This window comes from Oryctolagus cuniculus, chromosome 10, assembly GCF_964237555.1.
Source record: "Oryctolagus cuniculus chromosome 10, mOryCun1.1, whole genome shotgun sequence".
NCBI lineage: Eukaryota > Metazoa > Chordata > Mammalia > Lagomorpha > Leporidae > Oryctolagus > Oryctolagus cuniculus.
In genome coordinates, this window is record NC_091441.1 from 111,762,058 (window position 1) to 111,785,374 (window position 23,317).

Here is a 23,317-nt window from a genome sequence, read left to right on the forward strand (position 1 = left end):
CACTGAGAGCCCGGCTACTGCTCCCACGCAGAGGAGCACACCCAGCAAAGAGCCGAGAGGCTGGGGGGGGGGGGGGCACGGGTGCAGGCTCCCCGGCACAGGTGACTAGAGCCAAAGGTTGGGGTTGCCAGGCAGTGAGCGCCAGAGAAGGCGTGCCCGGCAGGGCAATAGCAGGTGCAAAGGCCCGGAGGGAGGAAGCCCAGGGCAAGTGCAGTGGAGGCTCATCCTGCAAGGCCTGTGCACTGTGGGATGGTGGGGCGACGGAGTTCTTCGACAAGAAGCACTGGAGACAAGTTTCTGCAAACGTGTCTGTTTATAAACAGCCAAGCACACGTTTTAAAGGCAGGCAGAGGGGCGTAGCTAAGTCAAGGCCACAGTAATTCTATAGGGTAAAGCCAATACTGGTGCCGCTCTGCTCCTCTAATCAGCTTGGAGGTCACGTAGCCTAGTAGCTTTCCAGGTGGTCTCGATAGGCCTGGGCCACACCCGGAGCTGTTTACCTGATTGGCAACTACAAGACCCTTCAACAGGGGTGGGAGGGTGGGGGATGTGCCTGGGGCTCCTGCCACCTGCCAGCAGTCAGGCCATCCAGGCAGGCATGGTGTGCCACGCCCTGCTAACCTCCTGCATGGGCTAGGCAGGCAGTCTCCCAGCCAGGCACAGGTTCACCCACAGCACAAGGAAGGGATGATGATGCTGTAGGCCTGGGCCAGGCCCCTGCTACATGGCCTGGAGGGCAGGCAGCCCGTGGCACTGGGGAGCCGTGGCAAGTTTTCTGTGGAGGGAGCGTGGTCCCACTCGGCTCTTGGCTCAGGGAAACAGGAGCTGAGGTTCCACACCCACATGGCTGTGGGGAAAACTGACGCTCTGGGTTCTTACAGGATCCACTCTGGGTCCCAGAGCTCAGTGGCGGAACCCAGGGCCTGAGCCTCCCAGGGACACCTCCCGGGCCAGAGGATGGGATGGCCCTTCCAGAATCCTGCACACCTGCTGGGGCCTTCTGGTACTGCTCGGGCTCGGCCAGTGTGAAAACCGGGCAGAGAACAGCTGTGCCAGGACAGCACGTCCCGTGGGAGGGGGCTTGGGCCAGCCAGCCATTGCCACCCACCTACGCCCCAGCCCCAGTAGCCTAGGGACCACTATCTAGAAACCCGAAGTGCTAAGACAGATGCCCACGGCGCATCTACTAGGATGCACCTGCCCCTGGGCCCCTCAGTAAGGGCAGTCAGGGCTCTGGCTCCTCGAGGCCCCCTAGTAGCTGTGGCTGTTTTCCCCCAAAAGGGTCCTGGATCAGTCATCACCCGGGACCATGGCCAATCTCTCCCCAAGCTGGGGGAGAGGCCGTGGGTGCACGACAAAGGTCCAATGCCCACTTCTGTATGTGTATACAGCCACCAGTTTTGAACACATCAGAAATGAGAATCTGGGGCCAGTGCTGTGGTGTAGTGGGTAAAACTACTGCCTGTGACGTTAACATCCCATATGAGCACTGATTCCAGTCCTGGCTGCTCCACTTCGGGCTCACCTCCCTGTTCATGTGCCTGGGAAAGCAGTAGAAGATGGCCCAGTGCCTGGGCCCCTGCACCCATGTGGGAGACCTGGAAGAAGCTCCTGGCTTCTGGTTTTGGACCCACCTACCTCTAGCCGATGTGGCTATTTGGGGAGTGAACCAGCGGATCTGTCTCTTCCCCTCTTTCTGTAACTCTGCCTTTCAAATAAATAAATAAATCTTACACACAGCCGCCTCGCTCCTCTGCGGCACACACCGCACGTGCTCGGCCGCCATGCTGCCAGGAAGCCAGAGCGGCCATTTGCAGAGGCCCAGGCAGCTGCCCCGCTTGCACTTCCCGCTGACAGCCAGGTCCAACCTCAGAAACCTGAGAGCCAGACTCCAGACTTCACTTAGCAACCTGGGCTGACGCTGTGTGGAGCAGACACAAGCTGCTGCCACCAAGCCCTCCCCAGACTGCAGAGTGAAGAGCAAAGGAGCCGCTGTCTTAAGCCCCTGCGTGCAGGGTGTTGTGTCCTACAGCAGTGACTGCAATGGGACCCAGATGTTAACACAACACGATCGCCAGCAAGCTCCTACTGCACAGCAAAGAGAAGCAAGCACAGGCTGACAGAGAGGGTGTGCAGGTGAGCCCCGGGCATGGTGGGGTGGATGAGGGCACACGGGCCACCCGACCCTCAGGCACGAGTGGGGGGTCCGCCACCATAGCTCAGGAGAGCTGCAGCAGAGGGGGGTTCTCCTGCAGTTGGCCAGGGCTGGGCCCCTCCCACCAGCAGACCAGTTCTCCATGTGGCTCTGGACTTCACAGAGGACTCTGATTACAGCAAGGTGGTGCTCAGGTAAGAGTGACAGTGACACCCACCCCTACCGCATCCCCATCGTACGGGAGCTGCTTTCCCGGACGGAATCTTCTGAACACTGACTTCGCTGGGTCAGTCATGCGCAGGGCTTTCCACAGTGCAGCCGCCAGAGGACCCCTGGCTGTCTCAGCTCCCCATGCCTGGGGTGGGGGATCAGGCCTGTCTGTGTGCCTGTTGTCGGGCAGCCCTGAAACTATTCCACTTGGATCCACAAGGTTTTTGTCTAAGGTTCAGTGTGAGCAGAGTCAGACGTCTCCTTGTGCCCCTCTGTTTTGAGCTGGAGGATGGGAAGTGGCTGGTATGGGGGACAGTCCAGGCCCCAGAGGAAAACAAAAACACCTCAATTTGCTGAAGTCAGTACTGTTGGAGCCATTTCAGATATTTCACAAAGCTGAAGCAAAAATCACCCACCATCTTGCCACAGGAAGGAACTTTGCTGGTGATGCAAATGCCCTTTCTGGGGTGGAAGGGACATGACTGTGTCTGCCGAAACACGGAAAAGGCGCAGATCTTACAGTGTCAGGTGCCCAACACTGAACGTGACATCAGCCAGCACAGCTCCCTGCCCCGGAGCCCTGCTCCTAACCAGCTTCGCGCTCCCCAGCGGCTCTGCAGCCCGCGCACCTGAGGCTGCTCCGCGGCGCCCTCTCCTGGCTGGACGCGGAGGTGCCGAGGTAAATCCACCCTGGGACCCTTTGTTTGCTCCACGTCCTGAGTGATTTGTGAGTGGGGACTTTTTGTAGGCTCTTGCTACTGCCAGGTGGTTTTTCTGAAAGTTGCATCATTTTACGCAGTCCCCAGATGTGTCTGGAAATGTCCTTGACCTGTTACTCTGTGTTACAAGCTTTTGGATGTTCGGGAGACTTGATCAGTGGATTTGTTTCATGTTGAGACACCAAGCTTTACTTTTAAATTTTTTCAAATTCATTTGAATTTGAAAGGCAGAATAACAAAAAGGGAGAGACAAAGAGAGATCTTCCATGTGTTGGTTCACTCTCCAAAAGGCCACAATAGCCATAGCCTCCCAGGAGGCCGGAACTCCATCCAGGTCTCCCAGGTTTCTCTCACCGGGTTGGAGAGAAACCTGAAACTGCAGATGAGAGGGGGAGACCCAAACTGGCCACTGGGCCTCCTAGATCCACCTGGACACACGGAGACGCTGGGCTGATGAGGGCCTTCCCTGCACCGGGTGCAGAGGGAAGCCATTTCAGAGGCTGCCCAGAGGAAGGAGGGTCTGACAGCCTCTCCACAGCCTCCCCTGCACACTGGCTCTGTGCAGCCTCCTTTCCACAGCACTGTCCACAGGAGACAGGAGCTCTGTTTGTGCAGTGCCTCCTTGCCACCGCTGCTTCCCAGCCGAAAGCAGAACTTCCGGCTTCACTGGGACATGACTTCCAGTGTCACCGTATTTATCAACTGATTTGTTTAAAAAAATTTATTTGTTTGTTTGAAAGGCAGGAGAGGGCGAGGGAAGGCTGGGGAGGGAGGGAGGTGGTGGGGTGGGGGAGAGGGAGAAGAGAGAGAGACAGAGAGATCCCTTGATCGATCTCCATCCACTGGTTTACTCCCACAGGGCCGCAGCAGCTGAGGCTGGGCCAGACTGGAGCCAAGGGCCTGGAACTCCATCCAGGTCTCCACATAAGCAGCAGGGACCCAAGCACTCAGCTCATCTTGTGCTGCTTTCCCAGGTACATGAACAGAGAGGTGACTGGAGCAAAGTAGTCAGGACTGGAACCAGAACAGCATGGAAGCAGGGGCCTCAAGTGGTGGCTTCACCAGCAGCACCGCAGCGCCGGCCCCCAACTTTCCTCTTTAAGATGAAACAGTTACGGTGGGGCCGGTGCGATGGCATAGCGGGTAATGCTGCTGCCTGTGGCACCAGCATCCCGGCTGCTCTACTTCTGATCCAGCTCCCTGCTAATGTGCCTGGGAAAGCAGTGGAAGATGGCCCAAGTGCTCAGGCGCCTGCACTCACGTGGGAGACCTGGAAGAAGCTCCTGGCTCCTGGCTTCGGATTGGTGCAGCTCCACGGCCATTTGAGGAGTGAACCAGCAGATGGAAGATCTTACTTTGTCTCCTTCTCTTTCTCTTTTTAATTCTGCCCTTCAAATAAATGAATAAATCATAAAAACAAAACAAAACAGATTAAAGTTACCCAGATCCTGGGAGCACACCAGCCCCACCAGGCCAACTCAGTGCTCCCACCTAGTGGCCCGTGCGCAGTCTCACAGCGTAGAGGAGTCTGAGCCCAGCCTGCCTCCCCCTCAGGGCAGCACCCACAGCAGGCTCTGCAGCCTCAGCACCCCCAGCTGCCAGCAGCAGCAGGAAGGAGCCCGAGGGAAGGCCAGCGCCTGCTGCTGCCACCTCAAGAGCCGCCCCGTGACCTCTGCGCACACGGGGAGCAGAGCCCCAGGTTGCAAGAGGTGGATGCTGCTGTGCACCGGGCAGCAGGTCCCCCGTCACCAGAGAAGGAGCCCATGGCCCGCGGCCCCGCAGCCCTGCACTGGGCACCAGCCCTTCAGTGCTCAGGCTGAGGACAAAGGTGGTCCATGCACTAAAGGCGGAGTCAGGAACCTCGTGATGAGCACAGCCAGAGCGCGAAGTCCTGCACATCGGGATGTTTTATGTTCTTCACTCCCTGGCTCCTGGTACATGCTGTCACTGCACTGCACTCCTAGTCTGAGTGAATGACACACACACAGCTGTCAACGTGTGGTCTCACAGGAAGGGCTCTTCACACCTGACACAGGTCCCCGCTAGCCCCAGGCAGCGAGGTGGCAGCACAGCCCCAGGTCCCCTGTGGTGGCTTCTAAACCATCGCAGGTGTCAGCTGTCCCGCGCCATGTGGAAGCCAGGCTCCTGCTGGACAGCGGCAGGACTTCCTCTGGCCAGAAGAGAGCCTTCCAGGTGCAGCCTGGGTATGAACGTTCCAGCCAGGCAACCCAGAGTTCTCCACCTCCTGGCAGGAGACAGCGGTGTGCAGCACTGGCCATGGCCTGGGGGCAGCGGCAGGAGGGGGAGCTGTCAGCACCTCAGGACGCCCTGTCCAGAGGGTGGGCACAGATGTACGCTCTCTTCTCCAGGATCTGCTGGGCCACTTTCTTAATCTGCTCATCTAGGTTTTCTGGTGCGTCTGGGAGGGAAGAGAGAGGGCGGTCATCTCTCTGTATCGTGATCACGTGGAACAAGCCAGGCGCTGGCAGTCAGCCCCCGCAGTGAGGCAGCCTCGGGCGCCCCTCCTCCACACCCAGGGACGCTTCTGGGCCACAGGAAAAGGGACAGAGGTTTCATTCTGAATAAAAAGGCCTCATCCTGTTCTTGTCTGAAAACCCCCCAGTCTGTGCGTCTCAATGAAGGCACATCCTCCTCCACAGCACGTGACCGCCCTGTAGGCCAGAGGGCAGCCACGCTCCACATCAAGGGACACAACGGTAGCAGCCTCTCCCCATCCTTGGCAACAGGGCTGATCCGAGTCTCCAGGCCAGTAGCTAGGAGGAGGAAGCACACCACAGGCGAACAGGAGCAGGCACACAGACCCATGTTCTCAGGGCCAGGGCCTGAGACAGGGCAGAGCTGTGGTGCGGTCTGGCTGGGGTGCAGGGGTGGAGGAGCTGGGTAAATGCTGTCTCCTGAGTCCAGTGCAGTGTGAGCCCTCCCAGGTAGCCACAAGAATGCGGCAGGCCTGCTCAGTGGACGCCAGCAGGGCCAGCACAGAGGCTGTGTGTGAGGGCCCTGCTCCATACAGAATAGCCACGGTGACAGGTGACAGGTGACAGGTGAGGTTCACCTGTGTGTGCTTCTGCCGTGCAGGTGCTGTCGCACAGAAGCCCAGGCCTGGCGCAGGCTCTCCTCAAGGCAGAAGCTTGTGAGCAGGCAGCAGGCCCCAGGAACAGCTCCCCGGAGCCAGGCCCTTCCCCCGCTCCCCGCGGCCGCCCCACTTACGCTTGTCCAGCTGAGACAGGCTCAGGAGGTTCTGCAGATGAGCTTCCATGCAGAATGTGTTGGCCAGCAGGACCTGCCGGAGTGAGGTCAGCAAGCCTGAGCACCGAGCGCTGGGGCACGGCCTGAGCTGCAGCCTCTTGGCCATAGGGGGCTCCTGGCCCAGTGCACAGGGCCTGCCCAGTGCCCTCATCCACCTCCCTACAGCATGGACAGGCATTTGGGCTGAGAGCTCTTGTTTGGGGGCCCTGCCCCTTGCCCCCTCTCTTCTCTCAGGCAGGAGATGACGGAGTGGCCGAGCACAGCGCCCCCAGGCCACACCTGCAGGTCTCTGGGACTCCCCCTCCCGCTCAGTGACCAGCATGTGGTCGTGGCCTCCTGGGACTCCCCGACAGCGCCCCCTTCCCAGCCTCAGCTAGAGGGCTGCCAGGGCCTCACCTCATGGTCGTGATTGCGGAGCCCGAGGCGGATGGCGCGGCTGGCCCGGGACAGCACGGCCGTCATGCCGTACAGGTTGATGAGGATGTTGGCCACACGCTTCAGCAGCAACTGCTCCTCCACGATGGTCTGCAGACAAGGGCTGAGTGCAGAGCCTGCCCCTGCCCTGCTGCCTCCCCTGGACCCATCTCCCTCGCCCCACACGTGGCTTTGTTGAAGTCTGTTCTTGGGTAAAGTAGGGCCCAGAATCCATTTCCCCTAGGGTTGCAGGAGGTGGGGTCACAGCAACCTTCCATCTTCCTTGTTCTCTGCTCTGTGCAGATTCGGGAAGGGGCCACGGCCAAGGTCCAGAAACTGGGCTGGGCCACAGGCAGGGTTGCCCTCCCCTCACCTAAAAGGTGCCAGGGAGAAGAGCCTGGAAAGCTCACCCAGCAGGTGAGTGGTTGCTTGGCAGCATAGATGCAGCCACACCCGTGGGGCAGAGGCCTGTCCCAGGCCTGCTCCCAAAGCCCCTGCACAAACTGGCTTCCTGGCCAAGGGGCCTGCCTACCTTGCCAAAGCGTAGCAGCAGCGTCTCAACAGTGCGGCCAAAGTAATACACGTTCTCCTCGAGCTTGCGGGCACTGTCCTACAGGCCAGGAGACAGGACTCACCTCACCTCCTTGCCCATGGTACCCAGACTGGTCCCACCTGGATGGCACACAGCCCGGGGCTCCAAGGCCTGGGGCTCTGAGGCCTAAGCCCCCACTATCACCCTGGGTCAATTTTCCAAGGTGAGGGGCCCAGATATGGGCAAGACTGGTGGGTGGGGGACACCTGGGAACCTTGGTTGAGCTGGTCCTCCCCGACCTCCCCTGATGGGCCTAGAGCCCAGCACAGGTTGTCTGGGACAGGGACATCCGGCAGGTGGGCACCAGATAAGCAGGTACACCCGCTGCGCCCACTCACCGCAAGACTGGGATGCACAACGCCAAGATTGCCTGTCAGCCCCAGGTCCACAGTTCTCCCCAGGGAGTCCCGAAGCCTCCGGCCAATGGTCTCCATAACTGTGTTCATGTTGCCCCGTTTCAGCTCCCTGCAGAGAGCCCACAGTCCTATGAGCTGAGGAACCGCCACCAGCTCCCACTGCCCACCAGTGTGGTCTCTCTGTACCCTGGAGCTCCATGGCCTTCCCAGGCTGGCTGGGAGGCTTCTGGCTGCAGGCCAACACCCTCAGCCTGGCAGGGAAGGGCCAGCTGCCTCCAGGGGCTCACATGTGCTCTGTCCACAGGGTGCATAGCCACACTGGATTCCTGGCTGGCTCCCTGTTAAGGAGTCCGCCAAATGCCATGAGCACCTGTGCGTGGGCACCAGCAATGATTTCTGATGGCTCTGCCCCTGGGTCCAAGCGGAGGGAGTACAGAAGACACGTGCCCATCTCATGTTGGCCAGCACTTGCTTGAGGGACACCTTCCCTCAGCTTCTGAGAAACCAGCCCCAGAGTGTGGGAAAGGGGAGCTACTGGGAAGAGAGGGTTCCAGGGGGCTAAGGAATGCTCTCTGTGCAAAGGATGTTTGTGACACCATTCGAGGGCCACACAAAATCATCAACTTAAAGACTGGCCTATTACAAATTTATTACTGAATACCGAGTTCCTCCTGCAGTTGCATTGGCAGGGCCAGACCAAATGGTTTTGCCACAGGCCAGACGTTCCCACCCCTCCTCTCACCCCTGGGTGGAGGCCAAGCTAGGACCCCTGGCTCTCTGGGCCCCTACTCACCAGCCCAGGCTGCCCCCGCCCTGCAGCCAGCCTGCAGTGAGCACAGCGAGACTGCGCCTTCTTCCCGCCCACACCCCTCCCAGCCCAGGGAAGCCGCTTCCTGTTGCTGCCCCAGGTGGGCTTCTGCTGGGCAGGTGGACCACTTGGTCCTGAGAGAATGACACCTACTTGATCCTCGCGGTCAGGGTGCGCCCGGCGTGCTGCAGTCCAGTCAGGGCAATGTACATCCGGAGAATCTCGTTGGTTCCCTGTGGGCAGCAACGTGAACATTAGAGACCACCCCGTGGGGACAGGGCAGCAATGCGAACATCAGAGACCACCCCGTGGGGACAGGGCAGGGCAATGCAAGGACTGGAAGGAACCAAGCAGCGCAGTGTCCAGGGCTCAGAAACATGGGGACAAAGGGGCAAGCTGACCAGATGGCCCAGGCTTCCTACTGGGACCCACCACTGCTCATGACCGTGATAACACCTCCCTCCAGGGCTATACCTCCTTTTAAAAATGGAACCCGGAGTTCCTGGTAGACAGGGACACTGATACTGGCACAGCATTGCTGGGGAGCCCCCTATCCACCCCCAGCTCCGGATAGAGGCCTGAGTCCCCAGGGCAGCCACACCCCGCTGTTGGCCCACTGGGCACGATCGCACTGTGGGACAGACAGGTGCCGAGGCCAGGCTCAGGCCACACAACCAGCACCAGGGACTGAGGATTCTACCCTGCAGCCAGGCTGGCCCCACGGGCAGTGAGGCTCCCACAGGAGAGGAAGCAGGGGCGTGGAGGCCTCCAGGCAGAGCCCAGCGCTCTGAGCACGGGGTCTCCAGGCAGAGCCTCTGCCTCACAGGGAGGCTCTGTGCCTTCTGACCATGGCCTGGCGGGCCTCCTGACCCCCTGCTGACCACTCTTCCCAGGCACAGAGGAACCCCACTCTCCTGGGAGGACTGGAACCATCCTTGCCCTTAGGCAGCGGCCACTCAGGCTGGCCCACACCAGGTCTGTCCACCAAGGGGGAGGAGATGGCTATGACCCACGGGGTCTGTTTGGGGACACAGCAGCCACTGGGGCCGCCCCTGCGTGTGACAGCCTAGGAGCTTGGACTCAAGACTGGAGTCTAAGGATGCCCCTCATGATTAGGCTGGTGGCTCCGGCTCCCACCCCCTCCCGGCCAAGGTTCAGTCCTGGCCATCTACTCACCAGTCTCTTTCCACATAGGTCCTGGGCAAATTCTCAGACCACAAATACAACTGAGTAACTCCCCCTCCTCTGGCTGCCATCTCAGCCTTCCCACCATCCTCAGGGCTCCACCCCCTGCCCACTGCACCAGCTGCAGGACCAACCGCTGCTCTCACGTCTTCCTCCCTCACTCCAGTCGCCTGGTGCTGGACAAGTCCCGTCTGGCCCTGGCATGGCCTATTTCCCCAAGGTGCTTTTGCCCCTGAGGACCAAGTGCAAGAGTTCCACAGAACCACTGCCCAGTCTGGACAGTCGCTTACCTGGCTCTCATCGTACCTGTGTCCCAGCACCCTCTGTCAGCAACACTGCCCCATCAGGACCTGGCATCCCCAGGTCATCTGGGAGGCCCCACCCCTGCCCCACACATGCTCAGTGACCTGACCAGGAGTGTGAACTCTGGAGGGCGGCAATTAGAGAACCAGGCCTGGGAGAGCAGAGGGCCCTGCTACATGGCCTCAGCTGACTGGGAAGGAAACCAAGACCCAGACAATGTGCATTTGAGGCAGAGCCAGAGCTGAGACTGGAAGCCCAGTCTCCCACAGATGTCTGTCCCACCCCCTCAGGTCAGACGCCTCCTGGCAAGGAAAAGCCCCAGCGGGCCACCTGGGCATACGGGCCGGGCTGGGAGAGCTGAGGAGTGAGCTGCGCCACCTGCGTGGAGTCCTCTCCCCATGCTGAGCAGGGCTGTGAGAGGGTCCAGGGTGAGCACACACAGGCTAGCCTGGGCGCCGGGGCCCTGCTGGGTCTCAGCAGCATCCCCAGGACAGGGAGGGTCAGGAGGGGAGGGGAGGGCATCGGCAGGGGTCCACAGCGGGCCACAGCCGGGCACTCACCTCAAAGATGAGCAGGATGCGGGAGTCCCGCAGCATGCGCTCGTACGGGTAGTCCTTCATGTAACCCGAACCCCCGAGGATCTGCAGGGCCTCGCTGATGCACTGCCAGGCGGCCTCTGAGCTGAACACCTGCAGGGACCCAGGGAGAGGTCAGCACAGGGGCACCGGGGCCCAATCCCTTCCCAGCAGAGCGGCCAAGGCACCAGGAGCAGCGCGGTGGCTGAGACGGACTGGGCTTTGGGATGACACTGACCCAGGGAGGAACTGGCTGCATGACCGGAAGTCCTCAGCCTTCCTCAACCCCACCACCGGCCTGCGGTGCCCATCCCTGCCCTGGCCTTCCACACCTCTGGGCCCGCCTCCATGCCTGCGTCAGCTCCTGTTTTTCAGTTCCCACTGAAGAAAGGTTCCACCTCGTGCAGCAAGCCCAGCCGCACCAGCCCCACCACCCGGGACTCGTCCTCTGCACTCGCACCGGCAGCCAGGCCCTGTTTCTGTCCCTCCACACCGCGAGCGACTGGGGGAGGAGACACTGCCGGATTCAGCTCCAGGCTTGGCACCCAGAAGAGGCACAGCCTCCGTGGGTGGGCGCTGGTGATGGCTGAGGCACAACCAACACACAGACTCACCCACAGGGGACTCACTGAGCGCCAGGAACCGTGTGACCTCCAGGGAGAAGGCCCTGCCCCGCCCGGGCGAGCCCTGCACTGGGCGTCTCCCACCCAGTCTCTCAAGCCCAAGTCGGAGCCCAGTGCGGGAATGATTCAGGGCAACCAAGTGGGGCAGCCATCTTACTTATTCCACCTGACACTGAGCCCTGCCTACGAACACCAACAGAAAGCCCCAGGATCTCCCACTGCAAATACCCCACACGAGGAAGCCCAGGACCAGGAAGTAGGGGGAACAGATGGTCCCTCCCAGCGAGCCCGCTGCCCCACGCCCTGCTGTGACGTCCCAGCAATGGCTGGCTACGTCTCCTCTTGCTGCTGAGCACTGACCTCTGGAAAAGCTGCCCCGCGCCGCCCTGGGGAGCACCGTGCTGCCTGCAAACCGACGCACGGCCGGGCCTGTGCTTTGCTGCTTCTCCCCTGCGCGACCCCAGGGCCTGCCTACCCCTGGGGTGCGGTCCCCGGGGTGCGTCGTAAACACGAGCCCGCTGGGAGCTGGCCCGTGAACCGACAAGAGGAGGGAGGCGGGAGGGAGGCAGGAGGCAGCCCCGCGGTTGGAGGCCAAGGCGACGGAGCCTTTCTGAGTCCCTCCTGCACCGGCTCCCGGGCTCTCACGCCGGGATTACCTTCACCATGGCGGCCTCGATGGAGCAGTCGGGGAAGCCGGGCTGGTCCAGCATCCCCGCGGTGAGGTAGGACATACTTTCCATCACGTAGGCCTTCTGAGCCATCAGTGCAAACTTTTCCTGGAGGATTAAACACACACACACACACCCATCAAGTCATCTGCTTAGCTGAGATCCAATCTGCCTATCAGCCGAGCAGGCCTTTACGTCAGAGGGCTCACCGCTCAGGAGAGCCGTGCCCCAGGCTGGCGCTGTGGTGTGGGTTAAGACGCCACCTACAATGTCAGTGTCCCTTATGCGAGCAGGGTCATATCCTGGCTGCTCCATTTCATATGCAGCCCCTTACTGATGTACTTGGAAATGCAGCAGAAAGTGGCTCTAGTGCTTGGGCACCTGAACCCACATGGGAGACCCAGATGGAGTTCTAGGCTCTCAGCTTCAGCCTGGCTCAGCCAGGACCATTCAGGTAGTGAACCATTGGATGAAAGGTCTCTCTCTCTCCTCTCTCTCTGTCTCTCCCTCTCTCTCCATAACTCTTTCCAAAAAAAAAAAAACAACCACAGAGCAAGAAGGGGTGGGGGAGAGTGAACTACACCCATGCTTAAATAAAAGGAAGGGACCTCATCATCAAACCTTATTCAGCCATCTTTGCACGCCCCGCATGGGAGTCACAGGTGCAGGGAGGGCAGACAGCACACTTTGCGTGTCTACAAAGTGAAGTCAAGAAGCACAGCACTCGTGAGCATGAGTACCTGAATTAATCCGAATTCACTGAGATTCTTGTTGAACTGCTTCCTCGTGCAGGCATATTCAGCGGTCATTTCTGCAGAAGAGCAGAGTTGTTACAAAGAACCAGAATATCTCTGGTTGGCCAGCATGGTCTCATAGGCTATCACCATTACCCTTCTGACACTCAGGCAGCAACTGGGAGACAGGTGTCTGCTGAGACCAATACCCCAACAACTAGAGCCCTCTTACAGTAGGCCGTGGTCAGGGACCTGGGTTAGAATCCTGCACCATCCTCAGCAGGCAGGAGGCGGCCGAAACGCTCATCTCCCTGAACACTGCCCGGCTTACTGAGTTGCTGCCAAGATGAAACCAGATGGAAGGTGAGGGATGCCTCGCACAAAGTTAGGGCCAACAGTGCCACACAGAGGTGGAGTGGCCCAGGCGTGGCACGGGTACTCACGTGCACGGCAGGAGGGCCTGGGCTTGAAGGCATATAGTTGAGCTCTGCAACCCCCCCCGCTGCTGCCAAATGCTCCCACAGGCGTGATCCAGTCTCCCAGAGGTCTCAGCATGAGTCCCTGCATCAGCACGCTTCTGGGCTGTGGGAATTCCTCAGAGGTTCTGCCTCCTTTGGAGAACACGCTGACCATGAAAGCCCCAACTCGGACACTAAGGGGTCTATCAGATGGGGAAGCAGAGGCCTCATGCAGGAAAACCCCAGACTAAGCCTGTGTGCGTCCATCTTGTCCTGACCGAGAGGTACGGTGCACTAAGGAACACGCAGTTCCTAAGCAACCTGCTCCGTGCAGTCAATCCCATGAGAATGGTGATGGGCTGTTTTAAGTTCATGGGCAAACGAAAATGTAGGTTTTCCATGTGCTGATAGCAAAGAACAAAGGGAGATCCAAGCTGAGGGACAGGGGAGGATCCCAGGCCAGTCACCTCTGGGACGGGAACCTGGGAGGGTCACAGCAGCAGCCCCTCCCTGCCCCTGCCAGGACGTCCTCCCTCGCCCCTGCCCTTTGTGTGCAGGAGAAACAGGAACGCTGAGATACAAGCCCTGGGGAGGACCTTCTTTGCTCTGAACCACGGATCAGATGCTCCACCAGTGCTGACCACCCAGCCAGGTGGCCCAGCTCAGCCACCCAAAGGGGAAGGGGTGCTGGGCATCAAAGCTTCCCAGAGGAGACACCAATCCCCCGGGGGCACAGTAGGGAGGGGATGGCCGTCTCCCAGGCTGCAGTGGGGCAGCAGAGGGCCCCTGGCCCCCACTTACCTACCAATCAACCTCTTGAGCATCCCGGCCACTGTGCTGCCCATGCTGAACCGCCCGCTGTTGAGGATGTTCATGGCCACCTGCAGAGATCCAGAAAGCTCAAGGGCACTTAAGAAGACAAAGGTCACAGACCCATGCCCCAGTAATTCCCCTGGTGGTATTTAAACTCAAGAAATAATCAGACAAGGGGTGGTGCAGAACAACAGGTTAAGCCATTGCTTGCAATGCTGGCATCTTACAAGGGTGCTGATTCGAGTTCTGATTATTCCACTTTCAACCCAACTCCCTGCTAATGTGCCTGGAAAAGCAGCAGAAGACAGCCCAGGTACTTGGGCCCCTCAACACACATGGGAATTGCAAATGAAGTTCCAGCCTCCTGGCTTCAGTCTGGCCCAGTCTGAGCCATTGAGGTCATCTGGAGACTACCGGCGGATGGAAGACCTCTCTTGTTCTTTCTGTCTCTGCCTCTCTCCCTGTAACTCTTTCAAATAAATAAAAAAAAATTTTTTTTTAAAATAGAGAAGTGTGCAAGGCAATATCCAAGGATATATGTCACAAAATATGGTTCTGGATTTGGAAGAAATGAACACCATGTCAAATGCCAAGTAATAAGAATGAACTGTGACATGGAGAAATTCTCTACAGTACTCAACGTTATTAATATACATATTCAACAGTACCAGAAGATGGCTGATTTACTGATAAGTAAATAAATGCAGGCTATAATAGACGACACATCATCCACATTTACATGGTGTATTACCTAAAAGACAAGCACCAGAAGTATGAAGAGCGCCAAGTCTCTTCCGAAGCAATAGGCTCCGGGAATTTTGTCTCCCGTCTGTCCGTATTCTCTAATGACACCCGGGTCACACGAATAATAAAGCTGTCACCACGCACAGCCTGTTCCTTGTCTGTCCTCCTGCCTCCCCAGACTTTCATTCTACATTCACTGAGCAACCTTAGGTGCCAGGAGCTTTGGCTACAGATGCTTCATTCTATTCTGAGCCTTACCTGATGTTCCTAACACCCCAGGAGGGAGGGAAGGAGGGAGGCAGGGAGGGATTGTTCTGGTCCCTGCTTCACAGCCAAGGTGCACAGGGTTCAACAAGGTAAAGCTACTTGTAAGCACCACGCAGTAAATCAAGACAGGGCAAACAGCCCAAGATAAAAATGGGCAAAAGATCTGAATAGATGTTTCTTCAAGGAAGACATACAGTAACACAAGGAAAGACACTGAATGTGACTACTTATGAAGGAAATGCAAATGAACCCACAGTGAGATACCTCACATCCACCAGGATGGCTACAATGTTTAAAATGGGCACTAGCGGGTGGTGCTGTGGTGTAGTGGGTAAAGCTGCCGCCTGCAGTGCCAGCATCCTATATGGGTGCCAGTTTGGGTCCCAGCTGCTCCACTTCTGATCCAGCTCTCTGCTATGGCCTGGGAAGGCAGCAGAAGATGGCCCAACTCCTTGGGCCCCTGCACTTGCATGGGAGACCCGGAAGAAGCCCCTGGCTTCAGACTGGCACAGCTCCGGCTGTTGCGGCCAAGTGGGGAGTGAACCAGCAGATGGAAGACCTCTCTCTCTCTCTCTCTGCTTCTCTCTCTGTGTAGCTCTTTCAAATAAATAAATACATATTTTAAAAAAATAAAGTATAATGGGCACTAACATGCATTGGTGAATATGAGAAAGCAGGACCCTCACACGCGCCTGACAGAGTGAAAGTGGTGCAGCTGCAGGTGTACACCCAGGAGAACGGAAACGTACTTCCCACTCAAAAACTGCAATGTGGATTTCACGGCAGCATTACTGACCACAGTAACGTGCCCTCAGCTGAAGAACGGGCAAATAAAGTGAGAGTTCTACTGTCAGGCGTGACAGGCAGTGACATGCCGGTCCCTGCTACGACGTGGAGGGCCCCGGGAAGCAGGCTGCCAGGGGAAGAAGTGCGAGCCCAAACGCAAAAGCTGCACGACTCAGATGACGCCTTTGGGCTCTCTGCTGGGAGCAGGCCGTGGAGCAGGGTCTCCCAGAGTCGGCAGAATCAGACCAGCCTCTCAGCCCAGGACTGAAGAAGTCCTGCGTGCAGTTTAAGGCAGACGGTGAACGGGGTGGACACGTGAGCCTCACAGCTCCGGGCAAACCTCAGGCGACAGTTAATGGCCGTGTGCTTGCGTCTTCCAGCACACAGACAGCATCAGAAGGAAGGCCGTGTTTCTCTACCAAGTGTCCGTCTCTCTAAGGCCATAACCAAATATCCCAAATAACTCGATGCGCACTGACACTGCGGGGAGTGATCCCGGCTCGGATCACTCTGGGAAAGGCGATGCACAGCTGCCAGGGACCCAGGCCCGCGAGCAGCCGTACAGGTCACCGGAAAACCTTTCCTCCTGGGCTCAGGTCCTCACCCAGCACTCTGGAGTGAACTCCAACTTTGGTTTTTCAAACAGCCTCACTTTCTTTAGGTCGACACCAGTCACCACAGACCTCATACTATCTATACTTCCATGCTGTGGAATCTGAACAAACTACAGAGGCAAAGTAAAACAAACAGTGGCTGCCACGGGTAAGGGGCGGGGCTGCTGTATTTGTGTCCGGCACGGTGGAAATCATTCACAGGTGATCTGTTGTCACAAAACAAATACACTAAAATCCAATCAGGACTGCATTTTAAAACCGTGAATTTTATGTTACATAAGTGATCTCTCAATGTGCAAATAAATAAATAAATCTGGCAGCAAGAAGATCCAAGGTTGTGTGTTCACAGGGGGCCCAATAAGTTGAACCCCTTGAAACTGCACAGCACTCCCTGGGGCTGCGGCTGGCAACTCACCTTAAACCCGCCTCCGACGTCTCCAAGCACGTTTTCCACGGGCACCTTGGTGTTTTCAAAATGGACTTCGCAAGCTGAAACATAGGAAATTGAGGACCTCAGCTGACAACGGCAAGCCACTGCGCACCTGACCAGCAGGCATGCGAGTCACTCACTCACTCACTCACTCAGCGCCTGCCAGGGCTGGACAGAGACAAAGGCCCCGTGTCTGTGGGACTCACACTGGTTAGGGAGACAGAGTCTCAACAAGAGGAGATGATACTGTGGCAGGGAGACGGAGGGCGGAGGAAAATACTTTCATCAAGGCTCTGGCAGCTTCTCTAAGTGACATTTCTTGGCTGTTTAAAGGATGAGAACGAGCCAGAAACAGACCAACCAAGCTGACTGGAACAGGATTCCCTCAGGCCTACAGGGAGATGGGCTCGTCCGTCCCCACTCTTCCTTCTAACACGGTCATACCCCTGTGATGTTGCTCTAGGTCCCTCCTAACATAGGGAGGAGTAGACTCTCCTTTCCCTGTCTGCTCATGGTAGGTTTGGCCATGTGACCTGCTGTGCTAATAGAATGTACTCGCCCCAACAGGAACGGCGTGGTGGGCAGCAGTGGACACGCTGGAGGGGATGGCGTGGTGGGAGGAGGGAAGAAAGCAGAGCAGCTGCTGAGTGGGATTTTCTCTAACAAGGGTTCTGCACATTCTGCCATTTAAACACAGCAACTCCTGCAATTTATCCTGGAGTAAAGGGACATCTTGACAGTAGGGACTCCATTTTAGAGCACCCAAGACTCCATCTTGAGAAAGCACTCCCCCCATAGTTAATCTGAAACTAACTATGGCCTAAAACTTAGACAATAACAACAGTACACTGCATCCCACCTGGCAGAATGCATCAAAATTGTCTAGCATGACTGCCCAAGCCCGGGTCTAATGTTAAGACTGTAACTGGTATCGCTAAGATCATAAGTGATATTAGTTCCACATAAGCCTTATCATGTATTTCCTCTCCCCTCCTCGTGGATTTTGCCCTTATAAACCCTATAAGCTGCAGGGTCGAGAGTTCTGTAAGGCATGAGCCCGCTCTGCACTGTCAGATTTTATCACCGTGTGGTGCTTCTCTGCCTGCACTCCCTCAGGCACAAGAGAAAACGAGGGCTCAGGCTAGAAAAGCTCAGGACGCAAGGGTGGCCAGGCCAGGTGGGGGTGAACTGCGGCGCGGATTTTTTATTCTACTCTACAACTGTGTCCCAACAGTCTGGGGGGAGCAGGATGAAATTGTCACCTCACTGGCCACTACCAGGGTCATGCTTAAGGCCTGTATATAGTACTCGGGCTGCAAGACCAGGTCCCTCTGCCAAAGGTTCTTGTTCCCCCACAGGCTGCAGGGTGTGAGTAGGATCCCACCTCCCTCTCCGACCTCACTGTGCCACTCGCGAGGCCCCTGCACAAGGCCCATCGGTCAGACTCCAGGGTGGACTGTGCCCCTGCAGCTCCCTCCCTCCCCATCTGTCCCCACCACCTGCCACCAGGCTCTTTCCTATCCGAAGGCCTGCGGAGGCCTGTGCGCGTGCCCCTTCCTCTGGGGGCATATTCTGAGGACTCAACAGGCAGCACTGGTCGTTCTGGGTAAGACACGTGGGGACAGGTCAGAGCCGTATCTCTGCGTACTGAGTACCTGACACACTGTGGCACTTCCTCCTCAAGTCACCACTACAGGAAGGTTCTCTTACCCCCCTCCTGCTGACCTGCAGCACAGAGAAGCAAACCAGCTTGTTCCAGGACACACGGCTCCTAACAGGTGAGACTCGGGTTACAGCCCAGCCCTCTGTCTCCCAAAGCTGGAGCAGCTGGCATGGCAGATACTGCCTTCCAGAATGCAGGATCCCTGAGGTCGCGGCCACACCCAGAACTGGGCCTGAAGCTGCCCAGGGCAGCATGTAGTCCCCTCCAGGATGGACATTCTGAGACGCAGGAGACAGTGGCATGAGGACTCTCTGGCAGCACTGGGCAGCTGAGCACAACTTCTGCAGGACATCAGGCTCAGTGAAGAGTCGCTCCCCAGCAACGACAGGTCAGCCTGGGCTAGTGGAGCGAGAGCGAGAGCGAGGGGAAGGAGGTTCTGGGTAGAAACACTGGGTTTCCTGCAACAGGATGCTAACCTAGGGCACCTCGCTATCCTGCCCTTCCTGCCCACGATGGCCTCCCCGCAAAGCTGATAGATCTAGTGTCCCTCACCTTGAAATCACCAAAGCTCAGTGCACGGAAAGGTACACAGTCAATGTCTATTGAATTAATGAATCAATGTGAAGGAATTCATCCATCCTGCCACAGAAGTGTTTAGCATTTGTAATCTGATTTGCTAAAATGACTGAAACCAAAACTATTGAAATCTCGTTTTATCTTGACACTTGGGTGGAACAGTGGGTTAGTATCCCCCCCACCCCTCCCCCACCCCGAATACTTACTGTTGGAGCCCCGGATGCCTAACTTATCTTCAGGTTTCCCGTTAGTGATTCCACCAAAGTCTCTTTCTACTATGAATGCTGTGATTTTGTCCTTTACTGAGCCATCAGGATCAGCAATCTCAGTCTTTGCAAACACGGTAAAAATACTGGCCAGTCCTCCATTAGTGATCCAGACCTGAGGAAAGAAAGTAAAAAGACCCTGGAGAAAACCAAACTCCTAGGTGACACCTGAGCGCCACTGCTGTCGGTGAGCTCCTGCTGCCATCCAACTTCTGCTAGACATGCAGTGGGGTCAGATAGAAGTCAGGAACCAGGAATGCAATCCAGGTCTCCCATGTGGGTGACAGAAACCCAATTACTTGAGCCATCACCAGCTTCCTGCACTGGTAGGAAGCTGGAACCGGCAACCAGAGCTGGAAATTTAACTCAAGCACTCTGATGTGGGACATGAGTGTCTTCTACATGTCCATTCTGACAGCAAGTTCTTCAGAAAGAAGAGATTTAATCATTTCACAACATACAGAGGTATTTCAAAAGCTTCTGGAAAATTGAACTAAAAGGTGAGTTTATTTTGATACCAAAAAATTTGATTCATTTTTACAAGGGATCCCCAAGAAGTTATAGAAAATGGGGGGGGGGGGCCAGCATTTTAGTGTAGCAGGTAAAGCTGCAGCCTGCAATGCCAGCACCCCACATGGGCACTGGTTTGAGTCCCAGCTGCTCCACTTCTGATCCAGCTCCCTGCTAATGTGCCTGGGAAAACAGTGGAGGATGGTCCATGTCCTTGGGCCCCTATGCCCACATGGGAGACATGGAAAAAGTTCATGGCTCCTGGCTTCAACCCAGCTTAGCCCCAGGTCTTGCGGCCATTTGGGGAGTGAACCAGTGGACAGAAGATCTGCCTCTCACTCTCCCTCCCTGTAACTCTGCCTTTCAAATAAATACGTAAATCTTTAAAAAACAAAAACATATAATGCTTGCCAATTAACAAAAAGGAAATTAAAAGAAGAAGAGGGAGAGGTAGGAAAGAAAGAAGGAATAGGAGAAGGAAAAAGAAAGAGTTCAAAAAACTGCAATGTATAGAACTTCTCTGGATTGTGATTAAGCAAACTGCTAAACAAAAGAAGGAATGAGACAATCAGGGAAACTTGAACAACGACCAGACAGCAAATTTACTATCAGCTTTTTAAATGTGATAACTGCACTATGGCTTTTATTTTTTTTTTTAGACACCTGCTGACATTGTCACAGACGCAATCCAGACGTGGTGCCACTGACAAGAGAGACACGGCTGGCTCTGGGACCCAGCAAAATAACTGCTGATGCTGGCAGCCAGACATGTGGATGTTCACTGCGGCCAGCCCTCGCGTAGATTTCAAATGCTGCATACCAGAAGAATTAAAAACAAACCCACGGCCGGCGCCGCAGCTCACTAGGCTTCTAGTCCCAGTCGGGGCGCCAGATTCTGTCCTGGTTGCCCCTCTTCCAGGCCAGCTCTCTGCTGTGGCCAGGGAGTGCAGTGGAGGATGGCCCAAGTACTTGGGCCCTGCACCCCATGGGAGACCAGGACAAGTACCTGGCTCCTGCCATTGGATCAGCGCGGTGCGCCAGCTGCAGCGTGCCGGCTGCGGTGGCCATTGGAGGGTGAACCAACGGCAAAGGAAGACCTTTCTCTCTGTCTCTCTCTCACTGTCCACTCTGCCTGTCTCAAAAACAACAACAACAACAACAACAACCCACAACGCAGCTCAAGGAGGGGCTGGCGCTACAGAAGCATGGAGACTCTGGAGCTCCAGTCCTGGCCCTGCCACCAGAAAGACATGGGACCTGGACACGTCACTCAGCCTCTCTGAGCCTCAATCTCTTCTATTTTTTTTTTAAAGATGTATTTATTTATTTATTTGAAAGTCAGAGTTACATAGAGGAAGAGACAGAGAGCGAGAGAGTGAAATCTTCCATCCACTGGTTCACTCCCCAAATGGCCATGACGGCCGGGGCTGGGCCAGGCTGAAGCCAGGAGCCAGGCTCCACTTCCAGGTCTCCCACATGGGTGATGGGGGTCCAGATATTTGGGACGTCTTCCACTGCTTTCCCAGGCCACTAGCAGGCAGTGGCATTGGAAGTGGAGCAGCTGGGTCTGGAACTGGCACCCATATGGGAAGCAGGCACTGCAGAATGTGGCTTAACCAGCTGCACCACAATCCACCTTTTTTTTTTTTTTTTTTTAATTTTTATTTATTTGAAGGGCAGAGAAAAAGAGAGAAAGAGAGAGACAGACAGACAACTACCATCTTCTTTCAATAGGTGGAGCCAGGCCAGGCCAAAGCCAGAAGCCAGAAGCCAGGAACTCAGTCCAGGTCTGCCAAGTACTTAAGCCACCACCTGCTGCTACCACCTCCCAGGGTGTTTATTAGAAGGAAGCGGGATTTGAAGCAGGAGGGGCTCAGTCTCAGGCACTCTGATGTGGAATGTGGGCATTCCAAAAGGCAGCTTAACCCAGTGTAGCACAGTGTCTGCCCTCCCCCCTTCTCCCAAAACAGGGCAGCATCCATGCAAGGAGGGGTCAAGAGATGACGGACAGACTGCAGTCACACAGTGGCAGCAAAGGTCAGGGCGGAGGCCCTGACAAGGCTGTGTGGCTGTGACCACACCTTCGAGCCGTTGAGGATGTAGTGCTTCTTATCTTCACTTAAAACAGCCCTGGCCCGGATGGACGCTGCATCACTCCCACTGCAGAGAGAAAGACACAGTTGACAGAGAAAGATACTGGCAATAAATAAATTAGAATGGTTTGGGGGCCTGAAAAGTGAGGCTTCTCAGAAATTTACCCGGGACTTGGCAAATTTTGGAAAAAAAAAAAAAAAAAAGGTCCCACAGTAAATATGTTTAGCTCTCTAAGCTACAGGACGCCTGCCCACCTCCTTAACCCTGCTGCTGGAACACGGCAGCCGCCTCTGTAAACAGATGGGCATGTTCCAGTACAACTTCACTCACGAACGCAGGTGGCAGAGAAGACAGCGCAGGCTTAGGTTTAAATGTGGAAATGTGTGCTCTACGTTGGCTCCTCGGAGCTGCTGAGGAGGAGCTAGGGCACCCCAGGAGGAAGCGTGTTCTCAGGTTCCAGGTGAAGGGAAGCAGGAGAGCATGTCCAGGTGAGGGACTGGCCAGCAGAAGCCAGTCCCAGCCCTGCTGTCCTTGCTGTGTGACCCCGGGCTGACCACACAGCCTCAATGGACCTCAGATTCTAACCTGTAAGAGGAGCAGTGCCACCTGCCCCACATACTCTGTAGCCTAAAGACACAGGTGTGTTGTAAACCACAAAGCTGACGCAATGGCTGCTGTCAGGTACACTATCTCACTTCACAGTCTTCCAGGGACAAAGAAATATGGTCCAGAGAGAGAACTGGTGAGAAGTTTCTGAGCTGATTCTCCGGAAGACTTCAGGTAGGGAGGAAGTAAAGGCAGCTACTCAACAAGCAGAGCAGTCCCTTGTCCTAGGGAACCTTGGGAGAGGCACAGGATGCCACGGACCTGGCTGGTTCGGTCAGGCAGAAGGCTGCAATGTGCTCGCCGGACGCCAGCTTGGGCAAGTATCTGGCCTTCTGCTCCTCACTGCCGGCCAAGATGATCCCCTAAATGAAACACAAGCAGCCTAATTCAGCTATGGGTTAGACGGAAATCATGACACATGCATGTAACACATCCACCTTGTGCAGAAAATATTTATCTTTACTCCACGTAAGAGAAGAACCCCTGAGCACTGAGCTGGCAGCCTCGGGCAGAACATGTGCAGCCAGGCTACTGGGGGTCCCCTACCGCACACACACCAGGGTCACAAGCCTGCAAGATCAGCAGAGCTTCAGAGTCAGCGTCTGAGATGTTTCAAGGTGGCTGCTCCACGGCCCGGCCAGGGAGCCTTGGCAAGGAACGTCCCTTCTCTGAGTCTCCATCTTGTCATCTATGATTGGGGGCATTCCTACCCATTGGCAGGGTGGGCTGGATGAAGGCACGCAAAAACACAGGACTTCCAGAACCACAGCCAGCATGCAGAAGGTGCTGGATCAAGACCAGAGCTGTGCTGTCCACTTCTCAGCCAGTGCAAGTGGCTTAGTCCCCTGTGTTCACCACATGACTGCAACCAGGACTCAAGC

At 56.4% G+C, this 23,317-nt stretch overlaps 1 protein-coding gene across 1 annotated transcript in view; it reads right to left on the reverse strand.

The window, feature by feature from the left end:
- Window positions 1–3,790: 3,790 nt before the first annotated feature.
- Window positions 3,791–23,317, reverse strand: part of ACAD9 (acyl-CoA dehydrogenase family member 9) — a 30,906-nt gene continuing 11,379 nt past the window's right edge. The window contains exons 5-18 of the mRNA XM_002713167.5: window positions 22,698–22,798; window positions 21,818–21,896; window positions 19,167–19,341; window positions 16,707–16,780; window positions 13,873–13,948; window positions 12,616–12,686; window positions 11,864–11,983; window positions 10,570–10,698; window positions 8,675–8,754; window positions 7,696–7,822; window positions 7,298–7,375; window positions 6,748–6,876; window positions 6,313–6,385; window positions 3,791–5,503 (exon numbers count right to left, since the gene is read on the reverse strand). Of these exons, the coding sequence (XP_002713213.1) occupies window positions 5,403–5,503; window positions 6,313–6,385; window positions 6,748–6,876; window positions 7,298–7,375; window positions 7,696–7,822; window positions 8,675–8,754; window positions 10,570–10,698; window positions 11,864–11,983; window positions 12,616–12,686; window positions 13,873–13,948; window positions 16,707–16,780; window positions 19,167–19,341; window positions 21,818–21,896; window positions 22,698–22,798 (1,413 nt within the window). The 3' untranslated portion in view covers window positions 3,791–5,402. The remainder of the gene's footprint in view (window positions 5,504–6,312; window positions 6,386–6,747; window positions 6,877–7,297; window positions 7,376–7,695; window positions 7,823–8,674; window positions 8,755–10,569; window positions 10,699–11,863; window positions 11,984–12,615; window positions 12,687–13,872; window positions 13,949–16,706; window positions 16,781–19,166; window positions 19,342–21,817; window positions 21,897–22,697; window positions 22,799–23,317) is intronic.